The 20391-nt window shown below is 31.8% G+C and overlaps 1 protein-coding gene across 2 annotated transcripts in view; it reads left to right on the forward strand.

Annotated features, from left to right (window-relative positions):
- LOC126884529 (uncharacterized) overlaps positions 1-2926 on the forward strand; it is a 45667-nt gene extending 42741 nt beyond the window's left edge. For both annotated transcript variants that reach the window (XM_050650475.1, XM_050650474.1), the window contains exon 3: positions 2674-2926. In XM_050650475.1, coding sequence (XP_050506432.1) covers positions 2674-2858 — 185 coding nt within the window. In that variant the 3' untranslated portion in view covers positions 2859-2926. The remainder of the gene's footprint in view (positions 1-2673) is intronic.
- The last annotated feature ends 17465 nt before the right edge of the window (positions 2927-20391 follow it).

Consider the following 20391-nt stretch of genomic DNA (forward strand, 5'->3'; position numbering starts at 1 on the left):
TAAACAAATAGAATATCTTGGGAAATATTAAATTAAATTCAATCACGAAACCGGTATTGGAAAAAAGCGGCCGGACGCTTCTTTTAAAAGAAAAAACGTTTAATTGTGATGAGTTTAATTGTTTAATGAAATATATAAACAATAGGATCATAATTTTCGAACCATCACCTTTTTATTTTTATCCTCTTTCTTCACACCAACTTTCATATCTTTAAAATAATCATAAAATATATTATTATAATAAAAACTATCGAAAATACGAGTGAAAATTGTCAAAAATAGCAAAATTCCAATAAAAAATTAGGTTGAAGAAAATGTAATCTCAAAGTTCAAAATCGGTATACATTAAAAAAATGTATTATCTCGGTTTCCCATGAAGCAATTTTCTTCATTCTTTTTTTGTTCCCAAGTAACTCGAGTAGAGCCATCTAACTAACGCATTATTAAATGTCAAAGTTGCTTTTGTTTTGTTATAATAAATTAATTTATTTATTATATCAAAATTTTTATTTTGTTTAAATAAAGATTTTAACGTTAAAAGGTACACTTGTAGTAAGTTTATCTAAAAAAAGTCTACAACTGGAAAAAATATGTAATTTTCTTTTCTTATAAATAAATTAATCCATTATAACAAAACAAAAGCAAGTTTGACATTTAATAACACGTTAGTTAGATGGCTCTACTCGAGTTACTTGGGAACAAAAAAAGAATGAAGAAAATTGCTCCATGGGAAGCCGAGAAAATGCATTTTTTTTAACGTACACCGATTTTAAACTTTGAGACTACATTTTCTCTAACCTGATTTTTGATTGGAATTTTGCTATTTTTGTCAATTTTCACTGGTAATATCGATAGTTTTTATTATAATAATATCTGTTATGATTATTTTAAAGATATGAAAATTGGTGAAAAGAAAGGGGATAAAAATAAAAAGGTGATGGTTCAAAAATTATGATCCTATTGTTTATATTTTGCCGTAAATGCCGGTCAACTTTAACCGGTTGTATCTTAGGAACCACTCATCCCAATTTTACGTTTTTTCTTTTGAAAGAAGCGTCCTGCCACTTTTTTTCTAATACCGTTTTCATGATTTAATTTAATGTAATATTTCCCGAAATATTATATTTGCTTATAAGCCAAAAAATTGTTTATAATATTTAAAATATTCCTGAGGCCGCTTAAATTCTACAATTTAAATTCTGTAAAGTACATTCGATAGGTACAGTGTTTTTCTATACAAAAATCGTAGTTATTCTTATGTATCTTATTTATTGTGGTTATTATAGCGACCGTAAATTTTTAATTAACAATTCAATTGCTGCTAAACTGGTTGTTCAATGTCCATCGGCTTCTGGAATTATAATATATATGAAAGGAGCTTTTATATTACCAAGTTATTTAAATATTGATACACAATTACTTATCTAAAATTTTAGTTGAAAATTAAAGATTTTGTTGGAAAAACCCGCATTTTCCGAGGAAAATTTTCGTCGAAGTAAATCCGTAAAAACACGTCTCTATGGAGAATTGAATTACGGTGAATTTTTATTTGGGTATTTTTTTCGTAAAGTTAAAATATTTAAAGTTATAGAGCAAAAATTGAAAAAAAAATACGATTTTCGGGCGCCATTTTGTTTATAAAAGAAGTAGCACACTGTCTGCGGACTTTGCATACCTATTTTAATAATATATACAATCATAAAATTTGATTCCAGCAATAAAATTTCTGGTAAATAACTTTTCCTTGTACTTTGTTAATTAGCCCAGAGTAATAGTCCGGATCTTGCACTTACTACCTGTTTCGAGTAATGAAGACCTGGTTTGCAACGCAGCACTTTGATGACGATGCGGAGCTACTAGGTCTGGATCCCGCGTATGAAAAAAAAGTTGATTAATAGCAAGCTGAAAATTTGTTATTAGCTGAAGGGTGTCTAGTCGGACAAACTTTGATATATGGGAACACTGGAACAGGGGAAGTTTTAATTGTGGAACAGGTTAAAAATTTGGAACGGTCAGACCACGAAAACGGCACATTTATTTTGTCCGATAGAATAGACTTAAACTCTTCGAACAGAGATTAAACTCTCATGCAAAAATCAGACTGGTATTTATCACCAAATGGGCGTTTTAATGAGTGGAACATGTAGAATATGTCAAATGATAGGAATTATGACAGGTGATAAATAGCAGTCTGATTTTTGCATGAGAGTTTAATCTCTGTTCGAAGAGTTTAAGTCTATTCTGTCGGACAAAATAAATGTGCCGTTTTCGTGGTCTGACCGTTCCAAATTTTTAACCTGTTCCACAATTAAAACTGCCCCTGTTCCAGCGTTCCCGTATATCAAAGTTTATCTGACTAGACACCCTTAAGCTAGTAACAAATTTTCAGCTTGCTATTAATCAACTTTTTTTTTCATACGCGGGATCCAAACCTATACAGGACGGCGTTGAATACTTGGTTGAAGTCTCAGGCGGCAGAATTGTATAAAAATTGTATTTCAAAGCTAGTTCACCGCTGTGATAAATGCCTGAATTTGATATGTAGAAAAATAGTATATTGAGTGTCTCTTTCAAATGTATACTTATAATAAAATCTTTTTTGTATCTTAAATAAATATATTATATTATAATGCCATATAGTTATACTATAACCTATAACAAGTAATTTTTCAGATTATCATGGACTAAACAGAGTTATGAGGTCGTGTGCAAGATTCTATGGTGCAAACTGCCCCTATGGTGCAAAATGTGATTACTGCAATCTGGATTTATGTAATTCAGCACCACCCACAAATATGAACATTGTTGTTGTTATCTCCACTATTTTTTTAGTTCTGTTATCATTGTGTAAATTTTAAACAAAGAAATTTATTATAATATTTCAAAGATATTCTAAAATACAGAAATACTCAGTCTTGTTTTTTAATTATTGCATTTCAACACTTTTATCAAACAAAGATAAATCTAGCTCAACTCATAATCTAAATGAATATCAACAATCAACCAGTGAAACAAAACCAGAGGATATTTTTGGCATTAATAAAATTGTATACATTTATGAAAATCAATCTTAAGGAAATGCTGAAAAATCTTATGTCACAATGCTTATTAGAAACAAACCAGCAACCTTTGATATCTATTCTGGAGCATGATTTACACTCACTTATCTCAAAATCGAAAATACCGAAAAGAAGGACCAAAACAGGAAAAAACATGAGGAATCACTAAAAAGTGGAATGTAAGAAGTACGTACGAAGAGGGTGCCTTAAAAAATTTAGATGATATTATGGAGAATTACAAAGTAGACATCCTGGCCTTACAAGAAACAAAACAGTTGGGAACTGAAATAGTCAAAATAGGAAAAAAACCTTTTTTAAGAGTGGTGGGACAAACAGATACAGTAGAACCGTAAAGTAGCGTCACCGTAAATCACTCGACTAAACCATATACGCCGAGAAGGAGACTCATAATGAAAGATTTATTTTTTCTGTTATCTTTTTCTGGTAGGTACATATGCATGTATTATTATGTATAACTTTATCAATCAAAGATAGAATAAAAATTTATTTTTTTTTATTTAACGCGGGCACATAAATTTGATACACCCTGTATATTGATTTGTAACTAGTTATTAGAAGGTAGCTTTTACGCAGTGGGTTTCTCCTTAATGAGTTTTTCCCTGAAGAATTAAAGACATTTGTAAATAAGTGAAGTGAAAGACAATTTATTTCGGATTATAATTTTAAAAAGATTGTTTGTTACGGGAAAGGTAAAATCCACAGGTAATTTTAATTATTAGTTTTTAGAAAAATAAAGGTAGAGAGATTTGTAATTTTAAGTCTGTTTGTTTAAACACAAGAATTTTTGTATAATTTCCGAAAAGTAATTAATTTGAGTAGAAGTATTGTTTGAAAGAATGACTGGATTTTTCGAATGAAAAAGAGAAATGTTTCTGATTGTCTTGGCAATTTGGAATTAGGAAAGGGAATTTTGAATGTTCAGACAGTTTGGAAAAGAAAGATCATTGTGTGGTCGGTATCCGAGAAAGGCAGTCGAAAGTTTTCGCGTATAGTTCAGAAGCAAGTACTAGTGGTTGTTTGATAGTGGAGAGTAGCTGAAAAGTGGAACGAGAGACAAATCAAATTGAGAAGAAAAACCTCTTTGATTCTGTAAAGTCCAAGGGTGTAAGTTACAAGAACTATAGTTATTAAAGTTATTTATGACACCAAGTAAAAAAGATACTTGGGTCTCAGGAGATTATTATTGAGCGAAAGAGAGGAGAGAGTTTTGGAGTTTATTGAACGAGTACTGGTCAAAAGCGGCCTGGCTTGTGTTTTGGAGAAATAGTTGCTGGTATGCTGCTGGATTGATGCTGAGAACGGAGAGGGCTTTGATTGGTAGCCTAACATAATCAACAAGGAAGAACTGTTTGGGTCAAGAGGAGACATCATTGTGTGTGAATCAAAAAGGTCAGTCAATAACTTATGTGATAGATGTTCTTTATAATCAGAAGTTAAAATATTTGCGTAAAAGCATATGAATTAAGGTTCCAACATTTCAATAATTTAATAGGAAGTATAAGTAGTTTTGCAAATACCTAAATTTGTTTGTTTAGTTTATTTTATAAATGGTATCAGGAACAAAGCGATAAATATTTGTTTAAATTAGATTAATTATATGGTAAAAGTTTCGTTTGGGCAATTATGCCCACAGGATTTAATTGATAGATTTTCAGAGCATTGCTTTTGATAATAAAGGTATTTGTATGTGCTTATTTACGATTTTTATATTTATTTCCTTTTCCTATTTTATCCCGATAAGGATCATCTAAGAGATACTGAAGCCAAGAGAAAGGATAAGTATAACCTAAGATAATTTTAGTTAATTTTTATGAGAAAAAGGCACCCTGAGATTTTTTATTTATTGCTTATGTATGATTTGCGTCAATTCAATAATTAATTAAATAAATACTCAATTAAGATAAAAGTAATAGAAAGCAGATCATAACAACATGGCGAACCAACGTGAGGCTTGAAAGTATCTCTGGTTGTGAATTTGAAAGAATAGGAAACGGAATAACAGGTGAAGGAAAATTTATTTGCCCGTCGGAAAAAGTTGATATATTTAAGATTTATGAAATATTTTTTTGAGTTATTTTTTTTTATCTAGGTACAATTTTACATATTTATTTTATATTTTGATTGATTTGAATTTTGATAAATTTAAAAATTTGTGTGATAAATTGATTAAATTTGGGGAGAGAAAAATTTTCGTATCTACAGCATACAGGGTATTTTCGAATTTCGTATCAGGCGGGGATAAATTTTAACTACATGCCGACCACCAGAAGCAAAAGCAAAGAAAACAAAAAACAAGAGGAACATTTAGAACAAGAAGAACATTTGGAACAAGAAGAACATATAGAACAAGAAAACATTTTCGAAACAACAATCATGGCAACAGAAAAACAGGAATTATCAGGAATAGATAAATTATTACAACTGATGCAACTCCAGTCACAAGAAATGGAAGAAAATCAAAGGGAAACACAACGAAAAATGGATGAAACACAACAAAAAATAGGTCAAAAAATGGATGAATCACAACAAAAAATGGATCAAAGAATGGATGACTCACAACAAAAAATTGATCAAAAAATGGATGAAACACAACAAAAAATGAAACAAGCAATAGAAGAAAATAATATAAAAATGGGAAAGCGTCTGGACAAATATGAAAATGAAGTAAAAGCTTGTTTAGAAAATGTTAGGAAAGAAATGGCGGAACAAGACAAGAAGATAGAAGAAATGGAAGCAAAATTTGAAAATGCTTTACAAGAAGACAGGCGAGAAATAGAGAGAAAAATGGAGGAAATCAGGAAACAACAAAATTCCGGAGAAAGAAGGGAAACGATTATCCATAGTACAGAGGATGTGAAAATAAGATTTGGCGGGAATGTAAAAAAATTACACCCAGTAATTTTCATAAATGATTTAAAAAAGAAAGTACGATACATTGGTAACTTCGAAACAGCCAAAGAAACGATAAGGAACCATCTTAAAGATGAGGCGAGTTTATGGTTTGATAGCAAAGAAGAAGAATTGGACAATTGGCATAAATTCGAAAAAAGTTCCTGAGTTATTTCTGGGGAAAAATACAACAGATAGAAATAAACAAGGAGTTGCAAAATGGGAGGTACCATGATAGAATGGGTATTTCAGAAAAAACATACGCACTACAATTATACAACAATGAAAAACACCTACATTACAATTATTCGTCCGAACAGTTAGTAGAACTGATAGCCAGACATTTTGAAGATACCTTAGAAGATCACATAACTTTACAAAACTACAAAGATATCGACAGTTTGTGCCAATTCTTACAAATACGAGAAGCAAAAATGAGAGAAAGAGAAATGAGAAGATCGCAAGAAAATTATAGACAACGCGAAAATCAAGACTATAGAGATAGAAGACAAAACTTTAGGAGATATTATACAAGAAGAGAATTTATTCCGAGGAGGCAAAACGAAAATAGAGACAACGGAAGAGGAAACTATGAACAAAGAAATCGGCAATGGAACGAAGACCGATATCGAGAAAACCAGAATAGAAATAACACCCGCACATATCAAGAAGACAGAAATGATAATAGAAGGAATGAACAGGAAAATTGTGGAAACCGATACGGGTCCGATAGACCAAGAGAAAATGGAAGAGCGGTAAACAATACGCAAATAGGTAAATATGAGGATGAGAGACAAAGCGACGGAAGAAAAAGCGAAGAAGAACAGCAAGCGTATTTTCACGAAGGCGCTCACTAAGCACAAAAGAACAAACAGGAATTTTTTGTCACCCGAAGGAATTTATTAAATTGGCAGGAAATAATGATAAAAGAAGTGTAGTAAATTTAAAATTTCTAGATGGTTTTATTAATGAGAAACCGATTAAAATTATTATTGATACTGGTTCGGAAATTACATTGATTAACAGGAAATTAATAGAAGAGGTTGATTTAACGAATTTAATTTACAAAAATCCCAGGGTAAATTTAGTGGGCGCAAATAAACGGACTTTGGCAACAATAAATGAAGGAATATGAATAAAGGTTCGATTGGGGAAGAAATTGTATGCACTACAATGTGTTATAATGCCAAACATGATGCATGATATGATCGTAGGATTGGATGAATTGTCAGAAAAACATGTAGTGATAGATTTCAAAAATAACACGATGAAAATCACAGATGAAAAAGAAGAAGAACAGGACATTCTGGAAATGGACAAGGAACAAGAGAAACGGAAAGAAGAAAATTTAGACAAAAAACAAACGGTGGAAATGAATTTGGCAATGAAGCAAGGACAGAAAAGAAAGAGGAGAAAGCAACAGAAGATAATTAAAGAAGATGAAGCTTGGAATTCCTCGAAAGAAGAGATAAGCCCAGAAGAAGAAAAAGAAGAAAAAAGATTGACAAAAGAAAATGAAGCATGGGATTCCTCAAAAGAAGAGATGAGCCCAGAAGAAGAAAAAGAAGAAAAGAGATTGACAAAGGAAAATGAAGCTTGAGATTCCTCAAAAGAAGAGATGAGCCCAGAAGAAAAGAGATTGACAAAGGAAAATGAAGCTTGGGATTCCTTAAAAGAAGAGATGAACCCAGAAGGAGAAGAGATCAGAATAGAAAAGGAAGGCGAAAGAGATACAATTGAAACTGTAGTATTTGAAGAAGAAGTATGCGAAATGGAGGAGGCAGAATACACAATTAATATGTGTAAAGAATCAGAGGAAAAAGAAAGAAAATTTATATGTGGAGAAGAAAAGGAGAAGGAACTGCATGTAATATTGAGGGAGTATGAAAATTTAATAAATGAAGAAAACAAAGTAGCCAAAAAGTATGAACATTCCTTTGAGGTTAAAAACGTAGAAAATTTTCGATCGAAAACTTACCCAATCCCATACAAGTACAGACACTGGGACAAAGGAAGCAATTGTTTTTCAGGCGGGACTAAAAGAGAAAAGTGTTGTTGTCGAGAGAAAATCATTCTTTTCGTTGCACTTATTAAAAACGATTTTATCTCAAAACAAGGCGGGGATGTTATTATGTATCACTTTATCAATCAAAGATAGAATAAAAATTTATTTTTTTTTTTAATTTAACGCGGGCACATAAATTTGATACACCCTGTATATTGATTTGTACCTAGATATTAGAAGGTAGCTTTTACGCAGTGGGTTTCTCCTTAATGAGTTTTTCCCTGAAGAATTAAAGACATTTGTAAATAAGTGAAGTGAAAGACAATTTATTTCGGATTATAATTTTAAAAAGATTGTTTGTTACGGGAAAGGTAAAATCCACAGGTAATTTTAATTATTAGTTTTTAGAAAAATAAAGGTAGAGAGATTTGTAATTTTAAGTCTGTTTGTTTAAACACAAGAATTTTTGTATAATTTCCGAAAAGTGATTAGTTTGAGTAGAAGTATTGTTTGAAATAATGACTGGATTTTTCGAATAAAAAAGAGAAATGTTTCTGATTGGCTTGGCAATTTGGAATGGGGAAAGGGAATTTTGAATGTTCAGACAGTTTGGAAAAGAAAGATCATTGTGTGGTCGGTATCGGAGAAAGGCAGTCGAAAGTTTTCGCGTATAGTTCAGAAGCAAGTACTAGTGGTTGTTTGATAGTGGAGAGTAGCTGAAAAGTGGAACGAGAGACAAATCAAATTGAGAAGAAAAACCTCTTTGATTCTGTAAAGTCCAAGAGAGTAAGTTACAAGAACTATAGTTATTAAAATTATTTATGACACCAAGTAAAAAAGATACTTGGGTCTCAGGAGATTATTATTGAGAGAAAGAGAGGAGAGAGTTTTGGAGTTTATTGAACGAGTACTGGTCAAAAGCGGCCTGGCTTGTGTTTTGGAGAAATAGTTGCTGGTATGCTGCTGGATTGATGCTGAGAACGGAGAGGGCTTTGGTAGCCTAACATAATCAACAAGGAAGAGCTGTTTGGGTCAAGAGGAGACATCGTTGTGTGTGAATCAAAAAGGTCAGTCAATAACTTATGTGATAGATGTTCTTTATAATCAGAAATTAAAATATTGCGTAAATATGCGTAAAAGCATATGAATTAAGGTTCCAACATTTCAATAATTTAATAGGAAGTATAAGTACTTTCGCAAATACCTAAATTTGTTTGTTTATTTTATTTTATAAATGGTATCAGGAACAAAGCGATAAATATTTGTTTAAATTAGATTAATTATATGGTAAAAGTTTCATTTGGACAATTATGCGCACAGGATTTAATTGATAGATTTTCAGAGCATTGCTTTTGATAATAAAGGTATTTGTGCTTATTGTGTTTATTTATGATTTTTCTATTTATTTATTTCCTTTTCCTATTTTATCCCGATAAGGATCAACTAAGAGATACTGAAGCCACGAGAAAGGATAAGTATAACCTAAGATAATTTTATTAATTTCTATGAGAAAAAGGCACCCTGAGATTTTTTATTAATTGTTTATGTATGATTTGCGTCGATTCAATAATTAATTAAGTAAATACTCAATTAAGATAAAAGTAATAGAAAGCAGATCATAACAGTATATACGTACATATGTATTATATATGAGAAATAAATGTTTCGATTATCCGTGCATTTCAGATATCCGTGCCAACGTCCGGTCCCGAGGAGCACGGATAATCGGGGTTCTACTGTATTTTGGAGTTGGATTTATGGTGACAGAAAAAAATAAGTAAATTAGTTATAGACTTCCAAGCAATATCAGATAAAATATGTTATTTAAGAATAAGAGGAAAGTACAGAAAAATTAGCATCATTAATGCACATGCCCCCACTGAAGAAAAAGACCTAGAAACCAAGACAGAGTTCTATGAGAAGCTAATTAATTTGATCGATAAAATTCAGAAATATGACATAAACATAATCGTAGGAGATATGAATGCCAAAATAGGAAGAGAAGAGATTTACAGAATTATAACGGGTGGGAAAAGTTTGCATAAGGAATCAAATGAAAATGGAAAAAAATTAATTGAATTATATAAGGATAATAATATAATATAATAAGGATAAGAAAGTAGAAAACTCAAAGAGGTACCACAAAAATGTATATTATAAAAATGTCATACAAGGACGCGTTTCGGCTCTTATCGAGCCATCATCAGCTTGAAATACAGGAGCAAAGTCTAAAACTGTCCTACAATATAAAAAGGAAATTTTTAAGCATGTGGTGATCACGCCCACCTCGGCAAAGGAACTTACCAGACCAGGAAGGAGGAAGAATCTAATAGCTTACATTGTATTGGGTTCTTTAGGTTTCATTCTAAGTTATAAGTAGTGCATTAGACATTAAGGGTATAAAAATTCATTTTAAGATTTAAATGACTTCCTCTTTGAGAGAACCATCTTGCGGACAGATCAGGTGCAAGGAACTTTTCGGTGAACTGTCAAATTGCTGTCAGTGATGACAGATGACATGTAGTACTCAAGAATGAATTTGTCGTTAGGTGGTAAATGTTGTAACTAGAAGACCTCACAGACTAGGGAAAGAAAAAAGAAGAAGATTAAACGTCAAATTCAAAATTCGTAAGGTGAAAGAATAGAGGAAAATAAATAGGACAATATTGAATGTATACGGTATTAAAACGAAGAGGAAAAGCTGAAAAACAATGAAGAATAGCAATAACCAATAAAATTTGATAAGTAATTACCGAGGTGGACAAGACCACCCCAAGTTCAAAAAGAAGTAGGACAGTTTAAGAAAAAAGAACAAAGATTCAATCAGGACAAAACATATTAAGATAGCTCCATATAAAATACATTAAAAAGTCAAGTATCACAGTACAGTTGTGTCAATACAACTTATTAATTAGATATCACAGTTTTTTTTTCCGTGTCACTGAAAGATTAAACCCAACCATACCAACACCTAGTTCACTCATAAGTATTTGAAATAGAAGAGTCTATAGACTCGGTGTATAAAGTTATTAGGTGATATTATAGGTGTTGTCACGGTTCTGCTGCAAGATGTTACAATCGTAATGAAGCCCTACAATGATAACAGTGACAAAATTATTATTGAAAATTAAAGGTGTATTTGAATGTGTTACCTGGCAGTATAGTATTTGAAATAATAAAGAATTAATGTTGAAATGTTGTTGTTTGATTGAAAAGTATAAAGTAATTTATAACTATATTATGACAAAATATTATATTTATTGTAATATGGGAAATGAAGACAAGTAGAAAAGGTGGCTATGTTATTGAAAAAATTAATTAAAAAATTATTATTATTATTTGTCAAAGAGAACGTTAAAAACAGGTCATAACGACAACAGCAGCTCAACCCCAAGTAGACACCACCAATCACTTCAGTGTTCAAAAGAGCCAAGAAAAAACTAAATAACTCCACCCGAGTTATCAATAGTATACTTATATTTATAGAAGGAAAATGGAAGAGGAAAATTAGGAAAACCAAAAAAGTGTTATCTAGTAGAAAGGAAGAGGTAACGATTAGGTTCAATATGAGTAAAAGTTAACCAAGAACTTAAGGAAGATCAAAATTATTGGTTGACTGAAAACTATTGTTTGTTTTTATTTTAAAACATTAAATTAAGACAAATATAAGGTTCAGTTGGTAGGTGTTGTTCATTAAGGACATTTACAGATGTGTTGTTAGTAGCTTCATGTATTTCGAAAGCTTCAAGTATGTTTAATCTATTTCCTTTATTACAAGAATGAACTATTTGAAAATCAGAGGTAGAAAAATTGTGATTGGTAGATAGAATATGATTGGCAAAAGCAGAATTAGTATTATGGATATCAGTATCTTTATATTTTTCTATAACTTTCAAATGTTCAGCAAAACGAGTGTCTAGACGTCTCCCACTCTGTCCAATGTAAATAGAATTACAAGAAGAACAGCAAAGTTTGTATACTCCTGATTTGTGGAAAGGTGGAACCAAATCCTTAGAGTTCACAATAGATCTGAGGTTATGATTGGTTTTGAAGGCGATGGGGATATCATATTTTTTGAAGATTTTTTTTGTACTTGATAAGAGTGAGGGCCTAGAAAATGCAAAGAACCATAAAATGAGGGAGTGGTATTAGGTGATATGGTAGGGTAAGATAAATTCAGCTTATTATGGAGTCTGACCAAGAGTTTATCAATAAGATGTAAAGGAAAATTATTATTGACAGCTAGCTGTCGAATAATATTAATTTCTTTATTGAAGGCAGTATCAGAAAGAGGTAGTCTTAAGGCACGCGTAAAGAAGCAGTTGAAAGAGGCTATTTTATGTGAGAATGGATGGTTTGAGAAAAAATTGATCAACGTATCAGTAGTTGTTGGTTTTCTGTAAACTTCAAAAGTAAGGGTTTTATTAGGTGGGTTCCTGGTGATGAGAAGGTCTAAGAAAGGAAGTGAGAACTTATCTTCAAACTCAATAGTGAATTTTATCCTGTCATGTAGGGTATTGAGATAACTAAGAAAGTTTAAAGCTTCTTCTTTGGTGCCATCCCAAAGAACAAGACAATCATCAACATATCTAAAGTAGAAAACAATATTATGTTTGAAATCAGAGTCATGTAAAAAGCCTGTTTCAATGTTACTCATAAAAATCTCTGTCAAAAGAGGGGACAGGTTACTTCCCATGGATAGGCCTGTATTCTGAGTGAAAAAGTTATCATTAAATTTAAAGAAATTTTGCTCCAAACATAAACCTAAAAGCGAGCAGATGTCTAAAGTATTGTGTGTTGGAACATCATTAGAGAAAAGAAGGGATCTTGCCAATTCCACGCACTCAGAAGGTGGAATACTAGGAAATAAATTAGTAACGTCCAGTGAAAGTAAGATACTGTTGTCTGGGACTAAAGTATTTTTGATTTTGTTAGCTAGATCTACTGAGTTCAGTATTGAATATGGGTTATTGAAATTGGTCAGCTTTTTCAAGTTGGAATTTAAAAAAGAAGCTAATTTACTACATGGTGAGTTTGAAAAGTTTACAACAGGACGGATAGGAATGTTAGGTTTATGTATTTTAGGTAATCCCCTAAGAAGTGGAGTGGTGGGATTCATAGTCGTTAAACGTAAAGGTGAACTATCTAAGGATTGAAGGCATGTCTTGTAAAGTTTTAAAGAGTTCCTTAAATATGAGTGAAATTTAACAGTAGGATCTTGGTTAATAAGTTGAAAAGAAGAGTCTGATTCTAAAAAGGAGTTCACTTTTGAAATGTACTCAGGTTTGTTGAGAATTACTATGCAATTACCCTTGTCAGCTTTGGTTATAGTCAAATGACAAAATGACCAAAGCTGACAAGGGTAATTGCATAGTAATTCTCAACAAAACTGAGTATATTTCAAAAGTGAACTCCTTTTTAGAATCAGACTCTTCTTTTAAACTTATTAACCAAGATCCTACTGTTAAATTTCACTCATATTTAAGGAACTCTTTAAAACTTTACAAGACATGCCTTCAATCCTTAGATAGTTCACCTTTACGTTTAACGACTATGAATCCCACCACTCCACTTCTTAGGGGATTACCTAAAATACATAAACCTAACATTCCTATCCGTCCTGTTGTTAACTTTTCAAACTCACCATGTAGTAAGTTAGCTTCTTTTTTAAATTCCAACTTGAAAAACTGACCAATTTCAATAACCCATATTCAATACTGAACTCAGTAGATCTAGCTAACAAAATCAAAAATACTTTAGTCCCAGACAACAGTATCTTACTTTCACTGGACGTTACTAATTTATTTCCTAGTATTCCACCTTCTGAGTGCGTGGAATTGGTAAGAACCCTTCTTTTCTCTAATGATGTTCCAACACACAATACTTTAGACATCTGCTCGCTTTTAGGTTTATGTTTGGAGCAAAATTTCTTTAAATTTAATGATAACTTTTTCACTCAGAATACAGGCCTATCCATGGGAAGTAACCTGTCCCCTCTTTTGGCAGAGATTTTTATGAGTAACATTGAAACAGGCTTTTTACATGACTCTGATTTCAAACATAATATTGTTTTCTACTTTAGATATGTTGATGATTGTCTTGTTCTTTGGGATGGCACCAAAGAAGAAGCTTTAAACTTTCTTAGTTATCTCAATACCCTACATGACAGGATAAAATTCACTATTGAGTTTGAAGATAAGTTCTCACTTCCTTTCTTAGACCTTCTCATCACCAGGAACCCACCTAATAAAACCCTTACTTTTGAAGTTTACAGAAAACCAACAACTACTGATACGTTGATCAATTTTTTCTCAAACCATCCATTCTCACATAAAATAGCCTCTTTCAACTGCTTCTTTACGCGTGCCTTAAGACTACCTCTTTCTGATACTGCCTTCAATAAAGAAATTAATATTATTCGACAGCTAGCTGTCAATAATAATTTTCCTTTACATCTTATTGATAAACTCTTGGTCAGACTCCATAATAAGCTGAATTTATCTTACCCTACCATATCACCTAATACCACTCCCTCATTTTATGGTTCTTTGCATTTTCTAGGCCCTCACTCTTATCAAGTACAAAAAAAATCTTCAAAAAATATGATATCCCCATCGCCTTCAAAACCAATCATAACCTCAGATCTATTGTGAACTCTAAGGATTTGGTTCCACCTTTCCACAAATCAGGAGTATACAAACTTTGCTGTTCTTCTTGTAATTCTATTTACATTGGACAGAGTGGGAGACGTCTAGACACTCGTTTTGCTGAACATTTGAAAGTTATAGAAAAATATAAAGATACTGATATCCATAATACTAATTCTGCTTTTGCCAATCATATTCTATCTATCAATCACAATTTTTCTACCTCTGATTTTCAAATAGTTCATTCTTGTAATAAAGGAAATAGATTAAACATACTTGAAGCTTTCGAAATACATGAAGCTACTAACAACACATCTGTAAATGTCCTTAATGAACAACTCCTACCAACTGAACCTTATATTTGTCTTAATTTAATGTTTTAAAATAAAAACAAACAATAGTTTTCAGTCAACCAATAATTTTGATCTTCCTTAAGTTCTTGGTTAACTTTTACTCATATTGAACCTAATCGTTACCTCTTCCTTTCTACTAGATAACACTTTTTTGGTTTTCCTAATTTTCCTCTTCCATTTTCCTTCTATAAATATAAGTATACTATTGATAACTCGGGTGGAGTTATTTAGTTTTTTCTTGGCTCTTTTGAACACTGAAGTGATTGGTGGTGTCTACTTGGGGTTGAGCTGCTGTTGTCGTTATGACCTGTTTTTAACGTTCTCTTTGACAAATAATAATAATAATTTTTTAATTAATTTTTTCAATAACATAGCCACCTTTTCTACTTGTCTTCATTTCCCATATTACAATAAATATATAATATTTTGTCATAATATAGTTATAAATTACTTTATACTTTTCAATCAAACAACAACATTTCAACATTAATTCTTTATTATTTCAAATACTACTAATGATACCACTGCCAGGTAACACATTCAAATACACCTTTAATTTTCAATAATAATTTTGTCACTGTTATCATTGTAGGGCTTCATTACGATTGTAACATCTTGCAGCAGAACCGTGACAACACCTATAATATCACCTACAGTAGGAAAAATGAAAGAATACCCATGAAAGAACATATAAAACACGCTGTATTTTCCTGTCACCGTGTCATACAAAAAATTGGCCAGCGCAAGTCCATGTAATAATTATTATTACATGGACTTGCGCTGGGCAATTTCTTTGTGACACGGTGACAGGAAAATACAGCGTGTTTTATATGTTCGTTCATGGGTATTCTTTCATTTTTCCGACTGTAATAACTTTATACACCGAGTCTATAGACTCTTCTATTTCAAATACTTATGAGTGAACTAGGTGTTGGTATGGTTGGGTTTAATCTTTCAGTGACACGGAAAAAAAAACTGTGATATCTAATTAATAAGTTGTATTGACACAACTGTACTGTGATACTTGACTTTTTAATGTATTTTATATGGAGCTATCTTAATATGTTTTGTCCTGATTGAATCTTTGTTCTTTTTTCTTAAACTGTCCTACTTCTTTTTGAACTTGGGGTGGTCTTGTCCACCTCGGTAATTACTTATCAAATTTTATTGGTTATTGCTATTCTTCATTGTTTTTCAGCTTTTCCTCTTCGTTTTAATACCGTATACATTCAATATTGTCCTATTTATTTTCCTCTATTCTTTCACCTTACGAATTTTGAATTTGATGTTTAATCTTCTTCTTTTTTCTTTCCCTAGTCTGTGGGGTCTTCTAGTTACAACATTTACCACCTAACGACAAATTCATTCTTGAGTACTACATGTCATCTGTCATCACTGACAGCAATTTGACAGTTCACCGAAAAGTTCCTTGCACCTGATCTGTTCGCAAGATGGTTTCTCTCAAAGAGGAAGTAATTTAAATCTTAAAATGAATTTTTATACCCTTAATGTCTAATGCACTACTTATAACTTGGAATGAAACCTAAAGAACCCAATACAATGTAAGCTATTAGATTCTTCCTCCTTCCTGGTCTGGTAAGTTCCTTTGCCGAGGTGGGCGTGATCACCACATGCTTAAAAATTTCCTTTTTATATTGTAGGACAGTTTTAGACTTTGCTCCTGTATTTCAAGCTGATGATGGCTCGGTAAGAGCCGAAACGCGTCCTTGTATGACATTTTTATAATATACATTTTTGTGGTACCTCTTTGAGTTTTCTACTTTCTTACCTCGAGACCACATTTGAGAATGGATACTTCTCTTCATGTTTATAATAAGGATATTCTCTTAGAAAACTTTCAGAAAAAAACACAGTATTATTGTTACCCCCGGTATATAATGTAATGACATCTACCTGTTCATCAACACTATTACTACATCCATATTATTAGAGAATAAGGCTATAACATATTGGAAAAATTACTAAAATCAGACAACAGGTTTACGAGATTTGTGACATAAAAAATGACCCACTTTTAAGGTGTCCTGATTTTTTTGGCCAGGAGTGTAAATATTTATGTACTGAATAGTCTTCCCGAACCTGTTTAGACGCCTTTATTATAAAATAGGATAATTGTAACAATGCTATCCAAATATAAACTATGATCCTTTTGTAATAGCTATTACAAAATAGTTTTTACCTCACCCGGTACAAAATGACATTCTCCACGCGTGATTACAACCAAATTGCGTCCTATTATTTTTACTCGTTGCAATCATTAGTCCTTATGAGACGCAACAACAAGAGTGACAAGGACGATATAGGACAATGAAGAAGAGCGGAAAAGCGTCGACCCGTCTCAGAATCCACGGCACAAGCGCACGACGCCATAGGAAAAGATTCGATCGAATCCTGGCTCCTAGATATATCTCCGTTCACAGTCAAAAACAAAAATCATCGAATATTGCCGCTTAAATTCGTTGCAACACGAACGATCCTCGATCCTCATTTGTTATTACGTCGTCAACGAGATCTTTCAAACAATAATAACAAAATAAACGCGCCTGTCGTTTGTTTAATTTCCTTGTCACTAGATTTTGCGGTAGATTACGGAAGTTGGGGTTATTTTGTGATCTGTGCGAGGGCTAAAAAGGACGAAAATGACGGATGTGTGTGCGGATCAGGTGGTTGGAGACGAGAAAAAACATTTGAACGGAAATCATCATACAGGTAAACACAAAAATGTAACTAACATGAAAAAATACTTTTTTAATTGTATTTTTGTCATAAACACAAAATTTTGTCGGTAAACACAAACTGGCAAAACATTGAACTTTTGTTTATTTTTTTTTTGTTACACGAATTATTGTTTACAGCAATATTTCTATAACATTTAATCAAATAAACGTCTTGTTTTCAATATTTTATTATAAATAAAATCTCACTAATCCTTGCACAACTATTTTCTAACAAAATATTGCAGAAAATGTGTAGTGTGAGAAAATCCACATCTAAAATAAATTTAAGTAATTTATACCACGTTTACGCAAATTTAGTAAAACACAATTTATGTGTGAATCTTTGGTTTAAATGTTTATTGTATGGTAAATTTGATTACAAAGGAAAAAATAATTATTTTGAAATCGTAAGCGACGACAATTTTATTTATCTAATTAATAACCACAAAACTTCAAAAAAATATAATGTACTTCTTCTTCAGCCTTTTTGCTTCCACTCCTGAAAAAAGGTATCCCCATTCTACACTCTTCTCTGTTTTGTGTTATTTAGTGCCAGTTTTCTCTACTTTTGCTTTACTGTCGTCTAGCCATCGTTTTTGTGCTCTTCCTCTACCACGATTGTGCTCGCGTGGTTTCCAATGTCCAATGTTTCTGGTCCATCTTTTGATGTTTTTTTGTCGTTCCACGTGCCCTACCCAGTTCCATTTCAGTTCCATTTTTATAATGTAGATAGGTACTATTTAAAATAAACATCTAAAAAAAAATACTTTTTTGGATATAATTATTTTTTCGGATCTAAAATTACTGCATTTGTTTTGTGGGGCAATGTTTCTTAGCTTTCTTGTTTTATAAATTTCAAAATTGCAATTATGTTTGAGAAAATTGTTGAAAAATTATTTATTTTAATTCATCAATTTATTGTTATTCTTCCTGGTCCATTTAACAACGTTTTGTTACTGATAAAATTTTTAGTTTGCCTGAAAAAATCAGGTTACATGTTACATATTAAAATACATAAAAAAATAAATACACACACACACAAACACACACACATACCTATTGTTTATATACAATCATGTACTACCTTAACATATTTTTATCTATTACATATTTTTAAAACATATGGTCCTGATTTTTAAATATAATTTACAAAACTTATTCTTCTTCTTCTCTTTGTGTAGACATGCCTCTGTTTTTTTAATGTGTCTCCAGTAAGTTGTCGTTCTATTGTTTCCGTGATCGTGATCTTCCCACTGATCGCCTTCTTATTGGGGAACCGTATCTTGCCGTCCTTACTACTCTATTTGTTGTCGTTCGGCTTATGTAGACGTTCCACTCTACTCTTTCCTTTCTTACCCAGTTATTAATGTTGTTGCCCTTGCATCTTCGTCGTATATCTATACTTCCAGCTTTATTCCATCGTGTCTTATCTAATTTTTGAAGGGATTTCATCTCTGGTTTTCCTAGAATTCTTTTTGTTCCTTCTGTATCAGGTCCTGTTTCTGCACTGTATATATGTTTCATTATTGGGCTGATGGCGGTTTGGTAGATTCTGTCTTTTATTTATTTTCCGATATTTTTATTTCTCCGTATTGTTTCATTCAGGCAACCTGCCGTTCTTCTCTACTTGATCTTCCAATTCTGTTTGGAGCTTTCCGTAGCTAGATAGTGTGATGCTTAGGTATTTAAACTCCATCAATTGTTATATTTTTTTACTTTTTACTATTTTTAGTTTTTACTTTTTTTTATTATTTTTTTCTACGTTCTTGCATTATTTTTTTGGATCTACATGAATTTAGATAAATGTTAAATTTAAGAGGAAAAATGCGTTCTCACATAGAAAAATATTATATCAATATTTGTTAAATCTACCGCTATATCTAAATACCCTAATTTTTCCCTTGGTGGCTCAGCTAGCATCCAAACTGTTTTATCACTGATGATGATTTTTAATAATATCGAAAACGTTGTGTGATGTAGCCCTTAAAGGGATTTTTAATAAAATTTTATACTTTTTACAAAGGATTTTTTTTTCAATTTTTGTGATTGATGGTATACAGCCAACTACAGGAAAAAATTTTCTTTCCCTTGTGTGGAGTTTTATTTGTTAAATTAACTAAGAGTTGAATTGTAACAATGTTTCTATCTATCAAAATTTAGATATTTAATGTTGGACATAGCCTTCCTTCCCCTCGTTCCTCATGTCTATTAATCTCGAACCGGTGTGATATTTTAGGTAATATAATCTCTATCTATAGTCGAGAATCTTACTGCGTCTTTCATCTATTTCTCTAATAAATGGGGCAGCTTCTACTTCAGGTTTGCTATTTGGTTAATAGCATGGTTAACTTGTATAATATTTTATGATCCAGATATTTTCCCTTATAGTCTATTAACTTATGTTGATCATCCTTCGATATATCACTCTACATTTTTTCGCAGGTCTCACCATGTTAGCCCTTGTGACTGGCCATGTTTGAAATCCGTATGTAAGGGCGAGAAGAATATACTGGTTGAGCAGTTTTGTTTTTTGAATATAATGTTTTTTGTTATTAACATAACTTGATAATATTAGCTTATGTTTTGTGTAAAATTAATTAATTAATTAAGATTTTTTAAAACCATTTGAGATATATTCGTAAGATACTTTTCTTACCACACCTCGTTTAGCACATCCTC

The sequence above is a fragment of the Diabrotica virgifera genome, chromosome 5, assembly GCF_917563875.1.
Source record: "Diabrotica virgifera virgifera chromosome 5, PGI_DIABVI_V3a".
Lineage (NCBI taxonomy): Eukaryota > Metazoa > Arthropoda > Insecta > Coleoptera > Chrysomelidae > Diabrotica > Diabrotica virgifera.